The 17,437-nt window shown below is 42.8% G+C and overlaps 1 protein-coding gene across 2 annotated transcripts in view; it reads right to left on the minus strand.

Annotated features, from left to right (window-relative positions):
- LOC129823590 (macrophage mannose receptor 1-like) overlaps positions 1–17,437 on the minus strand; it is a 115,646-nt gene that overhangs the window by 40,943 nt on the left and 57,266 nt on the right. Inside the window, exons 16-24 of one of the 2 annotated variants that reach the window (XM_055882440.1) lie at positions 16,876–16,914; positions 15,855–16,018; positions 15,078–15,142; positions 12,581–12,681; positions 10,465–10,607; positions 10,128–10,236; positions 7,326–7,453; positions 2,406–2,438; positions 2,145–2,186 (exon numbers count right to left, since the gene is read on the minus strand). In XM_055882440.1, the coding sequence (XP_055738415.1) occupies positions 2,145–2,186; positions 2,406–2,438; positions 7,326–7,453; positions 10,128–10,236; positions 10,465–10,607; positions 12,581–12,681; positions 15,078–15,142; positions 15,855–16,018; positions 16,876–16,914 (824 nt within the window). The remainder of the gene's footprint in view (positions 1–2,144; positions 2,187–2,405; positions 2,439–7,325; positions 7,454–10,127; positions 10,237–10,464; positions 10,608–12,580; positions 12,682–15,077; positions 15,143–15,854; positions 16,019–16,875; positions 16,915–17,437) is intronic. The other variant, XM_055882441.1, reaches the window with a different exon arrangement.

The following is a 17,437-nucleotide window of genomic DNA, read 5'->3' on the forward strand; positions in this document are numbered from 1 at the left end:
GTGTTTCCGCCAAGTATGAACTCTGGGGTGTTTCCGCCAAGTATGAACTCTGGGGTGTTTCCGCCAAGTATGAACTCTGGGGTGTTTCCGCCAAGTATGATCTCTGGGGTGTTTCCGCCAAGTATGAACTCTGGGGTGGTTCCGCCAAGTATGATCTCTGGGGTGTTTCCGCCAAGTATGATCTCTGGGGTGTTTCCGCCAAGTATGAACTCTGGGGTGTTTCCGCCAAGTATGAACTCTGGGGTGTTTCCGCCAAGTATGAACTCTGGGGTGGTTCCGCCAAGTATGAACTCTGGGGTGTTTCCGCCAAGTATGATCTCTGGGGTGTTTCCGCCAAGTATGAACTCTGGGGTGTTTCCGCCAAGTATGATCTCTGGGGTGTTTCCGCCAAGTATGAACTCTGGGGTGTTTCCGCCAAGTATGATCTCTGGGGTGTTTCCGCCAAGTATGAACTCTGGGGTGTTTCCGCCAAGTATGATCTCTGGGGTGTTTCCGCCAAGTATGAACTCTGGGGTGTTTCCGCCAAGTATGAACTCTGGGGTGTTTCCGCCAAGTATGAACTCTGGGGTGTTTCCGCCAAGTATGAACTCTGGGGTGGTTCCGCCAAGTATGATCTCTGGGGTGTTTCCGCCAAGTATGATTATTGGGGTGTTTCCGCCAAGTATGATCTCTGGGGTGTTTCCGCCAAGTATGAACTCTGGGGTGTTTCCGCCAAGTATGAACTCTGGGGTGGTTCCGCCAAGTATGAACTCTGGGGTGGTTCCGCCAAGTATGAACTCTGGGGTGGTTCCGCCAAGTATGAACTCTGGGGTGTTTCCGCCAAGTATGATCTCTGGGGTGTTTCCGCCAAGTATGAACTCTGGGGTGTTTCCGCCAAGTATGATCTCTGGGGTGTTTCCGCCAAGTATGATCTCTGGGGTGTTTCCGCCAAGTATGATCTCTGGGGTGTTTCCGCCAAGTATGATCTCTGGGGTGTTTCCGCCAAGTATGATCTCTGGGGTGTTTCCGCCAAGTATGATCTCTGGGGTGTTTCCGCCAAGTATGAACTCTGGGGTGTTTCCGCCAAGTATGAACTCTGGGGTGTTTCCGCCAAGTATGAACTCTGGGGTGTTTCCACCAAGTATGATCTCTGGGGTGTTTCCACCAAGTATGAACTCTGGGGTGTTTCCGCCAAGTATGATCTCTGGGGTGTTGCCGCCAAGTATGATCTCTGGGGTGTTGCCGCCAAGTATGATCTCTGGGGTGTTTCCGCCAAGTATGAACTCTTGGGTGTTTTCACCAAGTATGAACTCTGGGGTGCTTCCGCCAAGTATGATCTCTGGGGTGTTTCCGCCAAGTATGATCTCTGGGGTGTTTCCACCAAGTATGAACTCTGGGGTGTTTCCGCCAAGTATGAACTCTGGGGTGTTTCCACCAAGTATGATCTCTGGGGTGTTTTCACCAAGTATGATCTCTGGGGTGTTTCCACCAAGTATGAACTCTGGGTTGTTTCCGCCAAGTATGATCTCTGGGGTGTTTCCACCAAGTATGATCTCTGGGGTGTTTCCGCCAAGTATGATCTCTGGGGTGTTTCCACCAAGTATGATCTCTGGGGTGTTTCCACCAAGTATGATCTCTGGGGTGTTTCCACCAAGTATGATCTCTGGGGTGTTTCCGCCAAGTATGAACTCTGGGGTGTTTCCGCCAAGTATGAACTCTGGGGTGTTTCCGCCAAGTATGAACTCTGGGGTGTTTCCGCCAAGTATGAACTCTGGGGTGTTTCCGCCAAGTATGATCTCTGGGGTGTTTCCGCCAAGTATGAACTCTGGGGTGTTTCCGCCAAGTATGAACTCTGGGGTGTTTCCGCCAAGTATGATCTCTGGGGTGTTTCCGCCAAGTATGATCTCTGGGGTGTTTCCGCCAAGTATGATCTCTGGGGTGTTTCCGCCAAGTATGATCTCTGGGGTGTTTCCACAATCAATACATTCTTTCACTTTGAATATGTGGAATATGTTTGTGTAGATCTGTCAGAAAAAAACAATTTAATTCCTTTTTTACTTAATTTTAAGGCAGCAAACTGTGAAAACCGTGCAAAGCGTGTGTAGACTTTCACTTGGTCCTGTGTGTGCATGTGTGTGTACACTTTTACTTTAAAGGGACTTTACCTGACGATAGTGCTCTTGCAATGCGAATATCTGTGACATTCTCTACAATTAAGAAACAAAATATTAAAACAGAAACAACTTTCTTTCACTTTTATTATGTGGAATAGGTTTGTGTAGATCTGAAGGCAAAAACATATCATTTAATTCCTTTTTTACTTAACTTTAAGGCAGCAAAATGCGAAGACTGCATAGCGGGTGTATACACTCACTAGATCCTGTATGTGTATGTCTGTGTTTACTAAACGTTTAAAGGGACTTTACCTGACCATGGTGATGCCATCGCGATGAGAACATCTGCGACAATTAAGAAACAAAATATTACATATTAGGGGTATTTATTAAGAAACATTATTGGTTTAGGGATAAAATTAGCAAATGAAACTCAGAGTAAACTAACACATCATGCCCAGTGTACCACACAGTGTTCCAGGCTGTAATGTATGTGCATATTATGTCAAATGTTACCTCAATTTCCACCACTGAGCAAATTTCAGGTCTGCTGAGCACAAACTTGAAGGTTGTGAAAATTCTGTGCAACTTCCAGCGCCCGTTTACTGTGAACACTGAGGCTGTACCCACTATAAGTTACAGTTTTACTGTGAACACTGAGGCTGTACCCGCTTTAAGTTACAGTTTTACTGTGAACACTGAGGCTGTACCCACTATAAGTTACAGTTTTACTGTGAACACTGAGGCTGTACCCACTATAAGTTACAGTTTTACTGTGAACACTGAGGCTGTACCCACTTTAAGTTACAGTTTTACTGTGAACACTGAGGCTGTACCCACTAAGTTACAGTTTTACTGTGAACACTGAGGCTGTACCCACTAAGTTACCATTTTACTGTGAACACTGAGGCTGTACCCACTAAGTTACAGTTTTACTGTGAACACTGAGGCTGTACCCACTAAGTTACCATTTTACTGTGAACACTGAGGCTGTACCCACTAAGTTACAGTTTTACTGTGAACACTGAGGCTGTACCCGCTTTAAGTTACAGTTTTAACAGTGGCCAAGTAGCCTACTGTGGCTATTTGATCATAATGTAGGCCTACCAGAGTGGGCTTCCATCAAAAACAATGGAGAAAAATGCATTCCATAACATTTTAACATGGAAGTAGCTGTTCTATCATTCAGCCTACAGTAGCAGCCAATATGTGGTGTTCAATATAGGCCTACATTCCATGAGACCTTTGAAAAACACATGCAGGACTTGACATTAACCTGTTTATCCACTTGTCCTTCAGACAAGGTGGTGACTGAATGTGTTGTTTGATACAGGAAACCACTTTTATAAAATAAAATTCATTATTATTCTCGTACAATTATTACATAAATCAGACAAATTATGCTACGCCCTGCCTATTGGCTATCTAGCTAATTCAAGTCTCGCTCAAAATACAACACCGCTCCTTTAAGACATAAAAAAGCTCTTTACCTGACTGGCTTTTCAAAGATGGCTAGAAATGTACACATTTTGTACTTTTGTAGGAAGCAACCACTCCCCCATAGTTTTTTATTTTATTTTACCTTTATTTAACCAGGTAGGCCAGTTAAGAACAAGTTCTCATTTACAACTGCAACCTGGCCAAGATAAAGCAAAGCAGTGTAACCAAAAACAACACAGAGTTACACATGGGATAAGCAATCGTACAGTCAATAGCACAATAGAAAAATCTGTATACAGTGTGTGCAAATGAAGTAAGGAGGTAAGGCAATAAATAGGCCAATAGTAGCAAAGTAATTACAATTTAGCAGATTTACACTGGAGTGATAGATGTGCAGATGAGGATGTGCAAGTAGAGATACTGGTGTGGGGGGTATTGTGATGTCATTATGGGGTATTGTGATGTCATTATGGGGTATTGTGATGTCATTATAGTGATTCTGGTGTGCAAAAGAGCAGAAAAACAAAACACATATGGGGATGAGGTAGGTAGTTGGTTGGATGGGCTATTTACAGATGGGCTGTGTACAGCTGCAGCGATTGGTGAGCTGCTCTGAGAGCTGACACTTAAAGTTAGTGAGGGAGATATAAGTCTCCAGCTTCAGTGATTTTTGCAGTTCGTTCCAGTCATTGGCAGCAGAGAACTGGAAGGAAAGCCAGCCAAAGGAAGTGTTGGCTTTGGGGAGGACCAGTGAGATATACCTGCTGGAGCACGTGCTACAGGTGGGTGTTGCTATGGTGACCAGTGAGCTGAGATAAGGCAGAGCTTTACCTAGCAAAGACTTATAGATGACCTGGAGCCAGTGGGTTTGGCGACGAATATGTAGCGAGGGCCAGCCAACGAGAGCATACAGGTCGCAGTGGTGGGTAGTATATGGGGCTTTGGTGACAAAACGGATGGCACTGTGATAGACTGCATCCAGTTTGCTGAGTAGAGTGTTGGAGGCTATTTTGTAAATGACATCGCCGAAGTCGAGTATTGGTAGGATAGTCAGTTTTACGAGGGTATGTTTGGCAGCATGAGTGAAGGAGGCTTTGTTGCGAAATAGGAAGTCGATTCTAGATTTAATTTTGGATTGGAGATGCTTAATGTGAGTCTGGAAGGAGAGTTTACAGTCTAACCAGACACCTAGGTATTTGTAGTTGTCCACATATTCTAAGTCAGAACCGTCCAGCGTAGTGATGCTGAACGGGTGGGAGGGTGCAGGCAGCGATCGGTTAAAGAGCATGCATGATATACATTTAGTTTTACTAGTGTTTAAGAGTAGTTGGAGGCCACGGAAGGAGTGTTGTATGGAATTGAAGCTCGTCTGGAGGTTAGTTAACACAGTGTCCAAAGAAGGGCCAGAGGTATCCAGAATGGTGTCGTCTGCGTAGAGGTGGATCAAAGAATCTCCAGCAGCAAGAGCGACATCATTGATGTATACAGAGAAAAGAATCGGCCTGAGAATTGAACCCTGTGGCACCCCCATAGAGACTGCCACAGGTCTGCACAATAGGCCCTCCGATTAGACACAATAGGCCCTCCGATTAGACACTGAACTCTATCTGAGAAGTAGTTGGTGAACCAGGCGATGCAGTCATTTGAGAAACCAAGGCTGTTGAGTCTGCCGATAAGAATGTGATGAGTACACAGACGAAAGCCCTGGCCAGGTCGATGAAGACGGCTGCACAGTAATGTCCCTTATCGATGGAGGTTATGATATCGTTTAGAACCTTGAGCGTGGCTGATGTGCACCCATGACCAGCTCTGAAACCAGATTGCATAGCGGAGAAGGTACGGTGGGATTCGAAATGGTCGGTGATCTGTTTGTTAACTTGGCTTTCGAAGACCTTAGACAGGCAGGGAGGATGGTCTGTAACATTTTGTCTCTAGAGTGTCTCCCCCTTTGAAGAGGGTGATGACCGCGGCAGCTTTCCAATCTTTCGGAATCCCAGACGATACGAAAGTGATAAGGGAATTATATGCTTAAAGGTAATGATTAGAATATTCCACCCTGAAACCATATAATTTAATGAAATTTATTAGAATCATAAAACTAAAACGAACTATTACAACAAGGACGGTTTGTTCCTTTTTAGTATGTAGGCAGGGTGCAAGTGTGAAACAAATGATAAGAGGAGCTACCGACAGACAAGTTGTACTACTGTGTTCCTTACAGGACATTCTGTCTCCACCCGTGGAGGGGAGAAACTGTTAGGCTGGCAGAACATGATGAAACATGTTGCAGATTAAAGAAACAATGTATCTGTGTAGTGGAAAAACACCGACTGTCTGAGTTTAAGATTTGAACTTGTTTGTATTTGTATTATGGGCTTGAGAACGTTCTCGTGAATGAACGGTACGAACCTTTTGCATAAGCTGAGTCTTTGCCTAATTATTATTACACCCAAGGTCTTACAATCCTCGGGGATTGGTCAAAGCTATTGATTATTAGATTATTAGTGATTATCATTGGAATTGAAAATTCTCGTGCCAGAAAGAGATGTTGAACAGACTAGTAATAGGAGTTGCAAAAATGGCGGCGGATCATTTTAGGAAGAGAGGGTCCAGATTGTCTAGCCCAGCTGATTTGTAGGGGTCCGGATTTTGCCGCTCTTTCAGAACATCAGCTATCTGGATGTGCGTGAAGGAGAAGCAGGGGGGGGGGGCTTGGGCTAGTTGCTGCAGGGGGTGCTGAGCTGTTGGCCGGGGTTGGGGTAACCAGGTGGAAAGCATGGCCAGCCATAGAGAAATACTTACTAAAATTGTTGACTAGAAATGAGCTATAACTGGGCTAATAACTAGCTAACTAGCAAAACATACACAGGTGGCTACATGTAGCTCTCACTTTGATCTCAGAACAAGAGCATCTACTCCCGACCGCTCGTACTGTAGCATAAACACAGTGAACGGCACAGATCCATATATGGCAATGGCTATTTGCATATAGGTCTACTGCAGCTCTGATTGGTTATGGGGCACCGGTCTGTGTAGAGTCCAGGCTGAGTCCTTCCTGTCAATGGAATCCTACTCCAATGTGCTCTGCCTACAAGAACATCTCTTTGCACAGTTCGTTTTGCATACTAAAGTCTTGCACAGTTCGTTTTGCATACTAAAGTCTTGCATAGTTCGTTTTGTGTCGGTATGTTCCATTAAAATTGGCTGACATTGCGCTGATTCGATCACAATTCCCACAGTAGAGCTTGACATTGTTAACTGAAGGGGAAAACGTGAGAAAGGTGAGTGAAGTTCAATCTAATGCTTCTCTGCAGTTTAGGGCGGGAACATTGATTATGTCTTATGGGAATGTTTTGTTCATGTTTAAATGCGTAAATGTCTGCTTAGCCGTCATGCCACACCAGTATCTCTACTTCCACATAATCATCTGATGATTTATCACTCCAGTGTTAATCTGATAAATTGTAATTATTCGATTTATTGCCTACCTCCTCATGCCTTTTGCACACATTGTATATAGATTCTCTTTTTTTCTACCATGTTATTGACTTGTTTATTGTTTACTCCATGTGTAACTCTGTGTTGTTGTCTGTTCACACTGCTATGCTTTATCTTGGCCAGGTCGCAGTTGCAAATGAGAACTTGTTCTCAACTAGCCTACCTGGTTAAATAAAGGTGAAATAAAATAAAAATAAAAAATTCCCAACGACCAGCTGTGGTATATTGCCCATAGAACCCAATGGAACACAACCCTCAGCCCTCATTGCTAAAGGTAAATGTGTACATGCGTACCTTCTTGAAATCCAAGTTTGTGTATTTGACTGCCTGGCCATCGGTCCAAACAAACCTGTCCCGGTTTAAGTTACTCAGTCCAATCCACAGGTCAGTGGCGCCAGAAGACATCTGGGTCGTCAGAAACACTGCAAACATAGAGATAGATAGAGGACTCATCTTTATATCTGTGTCATTATAGAGTCTGTGACAGCATGGGTAGCTCCATAGAGATAGATAGAGGACTCATCTTTATATCTGGGTCATTATAGAGTCAGTGACAGCATGGGTAGCTCCATAGAGATAGATAGAGGACTCATCTTTATATCTGTGTCATTATAGAGTCTGTGACAGCATGGGTAGCTCCATAGAGATAGATAGAGGACTCATCTTTATATCTGGGTCATTATAGAGTCTGTGACAGCATGGGTAGCTCCATAGAGATAGATAAAGGACTCATCTTTATATCTGTGTCATTATAGAGTCTGTGACAGCATGGGTAGCTCCATAGAGATAGATAGAGGACTCATCTTTATATCTGGGTCATTATAGAGTCTGTGACAGCATGGGTAGCTCCATAGAGATAGATAGAGGACTCATCTTTATATCTGGGTCATTATAGAGTCTGTGACAGCATGGGTAGCTCCATAGAGATAGATAGAGGACTCATCTTTATATCTGTGTCATTATAGAGTCTGTGACAGCATGGGTAGCTCCATAGAGATAGATAAAGGACTCATCTTTATATCTGTGTCATTATAGAGTCTGTGACAGCATGGGTAGCTCCATAGAGATAGATAGAGGACTCATCTTTATATCTGGGTCATTATAGAGTCTGTGACAGCATGGGTAGCTCCATAGAGATAGATAGAGGACTCATCTTTATATCTGGGTCATTATAGAGTCTGTGACAGCATGGGTAGCTCCATAGAGATAGATAGAGGACTCATCTTTATATCTGGGTCATTATAGAGTCTGTGACAGCATGGGTAGCTCCATAGAGATAGATAGAGGACTCATCTTTATATCTGGGTCATTATAGAGTCTGTGACAGCATGGGTAGCTCCATAGAGATAGATAGAGGACTCATCTTTATATCTGTGTCATTATAGAGTCTGTGACAGCATGGGTAGCTCCATAGAGATAGATAGAGGACTCATCTTTATATCTGGGTCATTATAGAGTCTGTGACAGCATGGGTAGCTCCATAGAGATAGATAGAGGACTCATCGTTATATCTGTGTCATTATAGAGTCTGTGACAGCATGGGTAGCTCCATAGAGATAGATAGAGGACTCATCTTTATATCTGGGTCATTATAGAGTCTGTGACAGCATGGGTAGCTCCATAGAGATAGATAGAGGACTCATCTTTATATCTGTGTCATTATAGAGTCTGTGACAGCATGGGTAGCTCCATAGAGATAGATAGAGGACTCATCTTTATATCTGTGTCATTATAGAGTCTGTGACAGCATGGGTAGCTCCATAGAGATAGATAGAGGACTCATCGTTATATCTGTGTCATTATAGAGTCTGTGACAGCATGGGTAGCTCAATTGAGGCTGCAACCCGTAGGAATCCCCACCCAGTTGACTACTTCAAAATGGTGGATGATGGCAATGTCTAATGAAAATGTCAAAGATAAAATGGGGTTATATCCATGATGAGTCCTCTGTCTCTATGGGCAGTGCAATGAAGGGTTCTCTCCATTTTAAAGTGGTACATTTTCTACTTCATTGACAAACCATAGGTAACCAAATTTGATGAAGACAATGCTCCAATCATTGGCTGATTTCTCTAAACCCATAGAAATCCCCACCCAGTTGACTACTTTAAAATGGTGGAATCCCTCAATCCATCCAGAGCCCTCTATCTCTATTGCTACAACCCACAGGAGAGTTGGTCAGGAGAGAACGGGATGGATCATCGCTGACTGACTGACATGTGGCTGACGGTACTGTCATTTCCATCTGTTAAACAAGGTGCTACTGACACTAATAGTAGCATCCATGGGATGTTTACGTGCATGACTGTCTGTAACGTGCCAGTTGATCAGTTTAGGGTCAGTGGTGTTGTCTGTGGGTGTTAAATACCTGCCTGTCTACGAGAAGATGACCGTTCATTCAGTATATATATTATTTTTTCAGTGGTGTAAAGTACTTAATCAAATAAAAAAATGAAGTACTACTTAAGTAGTTTATGGGGGTATCTGTACTTTACAATTTATATTTTTTTGACAACTTTTACTTCACTACATTGCTAAAGAAAATAATGAACTTTTTACTCCATGCATTTTTCATGGCACTCTAAAGTACTGGTTACATTTTGACAGGAAAATGGTCCAATTCGCACTCTTATCAAGAGAACACCCCTGGTCATCCCTACTGTCTCTGTGTTTAGTTTGTGTGGTCCACAACAAAGTGTTTGAGCCCCTGGCTATCCATAAATAAAATCACAGGGAAATCGTGCCGTCTGGTTTGCTTAATATAAGTCATTTTAAATGATTTATACTTTTACTTTTGATACTTAAGTATATTTTTAAAAAACAAATACTTTTAGACTTTTACTCAAATATTATTTTACTGGGTGACTTAAAATTTTACTTGAGTCATTTTCTATTAAGGTATCTTTACTTTTACTCAAGTATGACAATTGGGTACTTTTTCCACTACTTTTTTTAAAAGTATTTTGTATGTTTTTAGGATAAATAGAGGTGACAGGTAGGAGAAAGAGCTATGGTCTTACATGTACATCATACTCCAGAGGGAGCGTCTTAGACCGCCACAGAAGAGGGGTCATTTACAGGTTAAAATAATCTCACCTTGCTCACGCCTACTGGTGATGGACGCTAGGTTAGCTCCCATGGATTGGCAGTACGATCTGGCCTCGAGCCAGGTACTAGGTACCCGGTATCCAATCAATTTGTAGCACTATAAACAAATCATCAATAAGCAATAAATCAAGTTGATCCAAGGTAATTGATTATAGGCAAACACTTTGAGTTAGACTTTCATTCTCAAAGCCTGTTGTAAAACTGTATCGTCTGTTTTCATGCGAAAGACATTTAACATATTATTATTACATAATCATTATTATAACACTCTTCCTGTGTAACCTTTGATCTCTGACCTTAGGATCCATTCTCTCCTCTTACTGACCTTAGACTGGTAGAGGATCCATTCCGGGGGGCAGCCTCCTGTGGGGGGGGCAGTAGGGGGCACGGTGCTGTTCACTGGGGGGGAACCACTCCTCTCACAGATGGACCTCATTTCAGTGCCACAGTTATAGTCATGCCAGAAACCTGAACACACAGTTATAGTCATGGCAGAAACCTGAACACACAGTTATAGTCGTGCCAGAAACCTGAACACACAGTTATAGTCATGCCAGAAACCTGAACACACAGTTATAGTCATGCCAGAAACCTGAACACACAGTTATAGTCATGCCAGAAACCTGAACACACAGTTATAGTCATGCCAGAAACCTGAACACACAGTTATAGTCATGCCAGAAACCTGAACACACAGTTATAGTCATGCCAGAAACCTGAACACACAGTTATAGTCATGCCATAAACCTGAACACACAGTTATAGTCGTGCCAGAAACCTGAACACACAGTTATAGTCATGCCAGAAACCTGAACACACAATTATAGTCGTGCCAGAAACCTGAACACACAGTTATAGTCATGCCAGAAACCTGAACACACAGTTATAGTCAGACCAGAAACCTGAACACACAGACACAGTTATAGTCAGACCAGAAACCTGAACACACAGACACAGTTATAGTCAGACCAGAAACCTGAACACACAGACACAGTTATAGTCAGACCAGAAACCTGAACACACAGACACAGTTATAGTCATGTCAGAAACCTGAACACAGTTAGTCATGCCAGAAACCTGAAGACACAGTTATAGTCATGCCAGAAACCTGAACACACAGTTATAGTCATGCCAGAAACCTGAACACACAGTTATAGTCATGCCAGAAACCTGAACACACAGTTATAGTCATGCCAGAAACCTGAACACACAGTTATAGTCATGCCAGAAACCTGAACACAGTTATAGTCATGCCAGAAACCTGAACACACAGTTATAGTCATGCCAGAAACCTGAACACACAGTTATAGTCATGCCAGAAACCTGAACACACAGTTATAGTCATGCCAGAAACCTGAACACACAGTTATAGTCATGCCAGAAACCTGAACACACAGTTATAGTCATGCCAGAAACCTGAACACACAGTTATAGTCATGCCAGAAACCTGAACACACAGTTATAGTCATGCCAGAAACCTGAACACACAGTTATAGTCATGCCAGAAACCTGAACACAGTTATAGTCATGCCAGAAACCTGAACACAGTTATAGTCATGCCAGAAACCTGAACACACAGTTATAGTCATGCCAGAAACCTGAACACACAGTTATAGTCAGACCAGAAACCTGAACACACAGTTATAGTCATGTCAGAAACCTGAACACACAGTTATAGTCATGCCAGAAACCTGAACACACAGTTATAGTCATGCCAGAGACCTGAACACACAGACACACAGTTATAGTCATGGCAGAAACCTGAACACACAGTTATAGTCATGCCAGAAACATGAACACACAGTTATAGTCATGTCAGAAACCTGAACACACAGTTATAGTCATGCCAGAGACCTGAACACACAGACACACAGTTATAGTCATGGCAGAAACCTGAACACACAGTTATAGTCATGCCAGAGACCTGAACACACAGACACACAGTTATAGTCATGGCAGAAACCTGAACACACAGTTATAGTCATGCCAGAAACCTGAACACACAGTTATAGTCATGCCAGAGACCTGAACACACAGACACACAGTTATAGTCATGGCAGAAACCTGAACACACAGTTATAGTCATGGCAGAAACCTGAACACACAGTTATAGTCATGCCAGAAACCTGAACACACAGTTATAGTCATGGCAGAGACCTGAACACAGTTATAGTCATGCCAGAGACCTGAACACACAGACACACAGTTATAGTCATGGCAGAGACCTGAACACAGTTATAGTCATGGCAGAGACCTGAACACACAGACACACAGTTATAGTAGACCTAGTCATGCCAGAAACCTGAACACACAGTTATAGTAGACCTAGTCATGCCATTGAGTTATGTGGTAACCAGCCCCAAGATTCAGAATAAAAATAACTCAATGGAAGTTCTTATAAGAGAGGAACATTTTTGGGCCTCATCTCATCGTTAGCTTACCCATGGAGCTGGTCATGGCAACACAGTTCTCATCGTTGTTCTTGAAGTCCGGCTGGTTGTTGTCCCATCTCTGGAATACAACTGGGGAATCGTCCATCCACCTGGACAGAACACAATAACTCAGAACCCAAGAACTCAGAACACAAGAACACAAGACATTGAATATCAGATCATGAATATCCCTTTGAGCATGGTGAAGTTATTAATTACACTTTGGATGGTGTATCAATACACCTAGTCACTACAGAGATACAGGCGTCCGTAACTAAGATACCGGAGAAGAAGGAAACCGCTCAGGGAGTTCACCATGAGGCCAATGGTGACATTAAAACAGTGTAATGGCTGTAATAGGAGAAAACTGAGGATGGATCAACAATCACAATACTAACCTGAATGATATAGTGAAAAGAAGGAAGCCTGTACTGAATAACAAAAAAGGCAAGGCACAAAAGTAATTTGGCAAAGAATTTAACTTTTTGTCCTGAATACAAAGTGTTATGTTTGGGGAAAATCCAATACATTACTGAGTACCACTCTTCATATATTCAATCATAGTGGTGGCTGCATCATGTTATGGGTATGCCTGTCATCGTTAAGGACTGGGGAGTTTTTCAGGATAAAAAGAAATAGAATGGAGCCTAGCACAAGCAAAATCCTAGAGGAAAACCTGGTTCAGTCTGCTTTCCACCAGACACTGGGAGATGAATTCACCTTTCAACAGAACAATAACCTTAAACACAAGGCCAAATCTACACTGGAGTTGCTTACCAAGAAGACAGTGAATATTCCTGAGTGGCTGATATTAAAGTTTAGACTTAAATATACTTGAAAATCTACGGCAAGACCTGAAAATTGTTGTCCAGCAATGATCAACAACGAATTTTACAGAGCTTGAATAATGTTTTAAAGAATAATGGTCAAATGTTGCAGAATCCAGGTGTAGAAAGCTCTTAGAGACTTACCCAGAAAGACTCACAGCTGTAATCGCTGCCAAGAGTGATTCTAACATCTATTCACTCAGAGGTGAGACAGCAGCATACCACCCTGCATACCACTACTGGCTTGCTTCTGAAGCTAAGCAGGGTTGGTCCTGGTCAGTCCCTGGATGGGAGACCAGATGCTGCTGGAAGTGGTGTTGGAGGGCCAGTAGGAGGCACTCTTTCCTCTGGTCTAAAAAAATATCCCAATGCCCCAGGGCAGTGATTGGGGACACTGCCCTGTGTAGGGTGCCGTCTTTCGGATGGGACGTTAAACGGGTGTCCTGACTCTCTGAGGTCATTAAAGATCCCATGGCACTTATCGTAAGAGTAGGGGTGTTAACCCCGGTGTCCTGGCTAAATTCCCAATCTGGCCCTCAAACCATCATGGTCGCCTAATAATCCCCAGTTTACAATTGGCTCATTCATCCCCCTCCTCTCCCCTGTAACTATTCCCCAGGTCGTTGCTGCAAATGAGAACGTGTTCTCAGTCAACTTACCTGGTAAAATAAAAATAAAATAAATAAAATAAAGGTGTGAATACTTATGTAAATGAGATATATCTGTATTTCATTTTCAATAAATGTGTAAACATTTCTAAAAACAAGTTTGTACTTTGCCATTATGGGGTATTGTGTGTAGATTTGTGAGAAAAATATCTATTTAATCCATGTTGAATTCAGGCTGTAACAACAGAATGTGGAATAAGTCAAGGGGTATGAATACTTTCTGAAGGAACTATGTATTACTGATAAGTCAGGAAGCAATACAAACAACAAATCAAATTCATATATTTCAATTTTTATATTTTAAATCATCCTATTTGGGTGGGCCAGTATTCAATCTGTCAGGGTCTCTGCCCAGCCTGGCCCCGCCGTGGCTTCCCCTCTGCACGAAACATGGAACACAAGAACTCAGAACACAAGAACTCAGCAACACACAAGACATAGAACACAAGAACTCAGCAACACAAGAACTCAGAACACAAGAACTCAGAACACAAGAACTCAGAACACAAGAACTCAGAACACAAGAACTCAGAACACAAGAACTCAGCAACACATAGAACACAGAAAGAACACGGACACAGAAAACATGCTGCGTTCATGACATGCCGGAATGTTCGGAAATACAACTTCTAAACACGGAGCAATGAGTTGTGTGCGTTCACATGCTTTGAACTGGTTGAGAACGTCAACTGGCTAATGTCTAAGTAGCTACGTCAAACATGAACAAAAAGCGCAGCCATCACACTCTCATCCAAATTATAGTGTTAAAAAAAGGTCAAAATAAATTGATTTGGATAAATAATGTTTTGTTAAGTTATGTTCTTGGTAGGTGACGTTCTGCATGTCTGAAAAGTCTCCAATTGGAAGGTTTTTTAAATCGATTTTTCCCAGAAAGTAAGCTTGTATTTCAGAGTTTCTAACATGTCATGAACGCAGCAATAGAACAGCTTGAAGTGAAGTGATATAGAAAACATTTTGTTTTTATTTGCTTGACAATCTTCTTTTACTCACCCGAAAGAGCGATCAAGATCAACTGTTAGCCCAATGTAATGGTTTCCCAAATGCTCTTTATTGATCTGAAAAAAGAGCAATTAACATTAGGGACTAGCTGTCTTGGAGTCCACATGGGCCATCGTCCGTTTTGACACCTTGTAGAGTCCAAGCCCCGACGAATTGAAGGGAAAATCGGGGTGCAACTCAATATTAGAAAGGTGCTCTTCATGTTTTGTGGATTCAGTGTATATCAGTGGTGGAAAAAGTACCCAATTGTCATTATTGAGTAAAAATAAAGATACCTTAATATAAAATGAAAGTCACCCAGTAAAATACTACTTGAGAAAAAGTCTAAAAGTTTGTTTTTAAATATACTTAAGTATCAAAAGTAAATGTCAAAATCCTTATATTAAGCAAATATTTGTTATTTACGGGTAGCCAGGGGCACACTACAACACTCAGACATAATTCGTGAGTCCGTGAGTCCGTGAGTCCGTGAGGCCGTGAGTCCGTGAGTCCGCCAGATCAGAGGCAGTAAGGAATAACAGGGACGTTCTCTTGATTAGTGGGTGAATTGGACCATTTTCCTGTCCTGCTAAACACTCAAAACGTTACTTTTGGATGTGAGGGAAAATGTGTGGAGAAAAAAGTACACCATTTTCTTTAGGAATGTAGTGAAGTAAAAGTTGTCAAAAAATAATAAATAAATAAATAAATAGTATAAATAACCGCTGGTGTATATAGCTCTGCCAATGTGTTTGAAGGCAGGACTATAGCGAAACTAAAGGTGTTTACCTTTTTCCACAGAAATACATTTTCTGTTAGTCCGTTGATAACAACAAGGCCCCCATGCCTCTGCTGACAGTAGTGTCTGGCGTTCTCCATGGGCAGCAGTTCACTATTAAAGTAATATTGAGAGCCTCCATACTCCAGCCAGCCATCCTCTGTCACATTATACTCTAGACAGGATTAGAAAAAACTCAAATAAATGATTTGCTTGGTCGAGAGACGAGAGACAAAGCAATTAAGTCCCCTCTAGAGACCAAGCAGATAAGTCCCCTCTAGAGACCAAGCAGACCAGTCCCCTCGAGAGACCGAGTGGACAAGTCCCCTTCTGTGGAGACTACATCAAGCAGATAAGTCCCCTCTAGAGACCAAGCAGATAAGTCCCCTCTAGAGACCAAGCAGATAAGTCCCCTCTAGAGACCAAGCAGATAAGTCCCCTCTAGAGACCAAGCAGATAAGTCCCCTCTAGAGACCAAGCAGATAAGTCCCCTCTGGAGACCAAGCAGGTAAGTCCCCTCTAAAGTCTAGATCATGCTGATAAGTCTCTTCTAGAGACTTATCTGCTTGATGTAGTCTCCACAGAGGGGACTTATCTGCTTGGTGTAGTCTCCACAGAAGGGGACTTGTCCACTCGGTCTCTCGAGGGGACTGGTCCACTCGGTCTCTCGAGGGGACTGGTCCACTCGGTCTCTCGAGGGTATTTGTCTGCTCGGTCTCTCGAGGGTACTTGTCTGCTCGGTCTCTCGAGGGGACTTGTCTGCTCGGTCTCTCGAGGGTACTTGTCCTCTCGGTCTCAAGGGGGGACTGGTCTACTTGGTCTCTAGAGGGGACTTGTCAGAGGCCATTTGGACTGTGTTCCAAAGTTCACACTAGCATACCACAATGCGTCCTCAAAACATATATACTTTTAATGTGGTGAGCTCATTCATTTATTCATTAATTTAAGAGGGATAGACAACTCATCAACACTTGCCATTATTTTCCAGGGAGTCCTGGGAGCTATGGGATGCGTACTGTCAAGGGTACTTACCAGGGACGGTGTTGTTGGGAGGAGATAGTGGGGTCACTCCTGTAATGCCGCAGAGAAAAGAGGAGGAGAATGGAGAAGAGAGGAGGAGAGAGAAGACTGTGTTAGCTCACTAAGCTAAAGACTTCTGGTCCCAGTAAGGTTACTAATCATGCACGTGAGGTCGACGAAAATACTTCCGTCCCACAGACAGAGGCGCTACATCCTGAATGTCTTCCTTTTATAGTGTTGCACTTTTGACCAGAACCTCATGGGCGGCGCACCTAGTGGCCGGACACGTTAATGCAGGGAAACTTAGATCAGTTTTACCTCATTTCTACCAGCATGTTACATGTGCAACCAGAGGGGGAAAAAAACTAGACCACCTTTACTCCACACACAGAGACGCGTACAAAGATTTCCCTCGCCTTCCATTTGGCAAATCTGACAATAACTATGCACCTCATTCCTGCTAACAAGCAAAAACGAAAGCAGGAAATACCAGTGACTCGCTCGATTTGGAAGTGTTCAGATGCTACAGAACTGTTTTGTTGCACAGACTGGAATATGTTCCGGGAGTCATCCA

Source organism: Salvelinus fontinalis, chromosome 26 (genome assembly GCF_029448725.1).
Source record: "Salvelinus fontinalis isolate EN_2023a chromosome 26, ASM2944872v1, whole genome shotgun sequence".
Lineage (NCBI taxonomy): Eukaryota > Metazoa > Chordata > Actinopteri > Salmoniformes > Salmonidae > Salvelinus > Salvelinus fontinalis.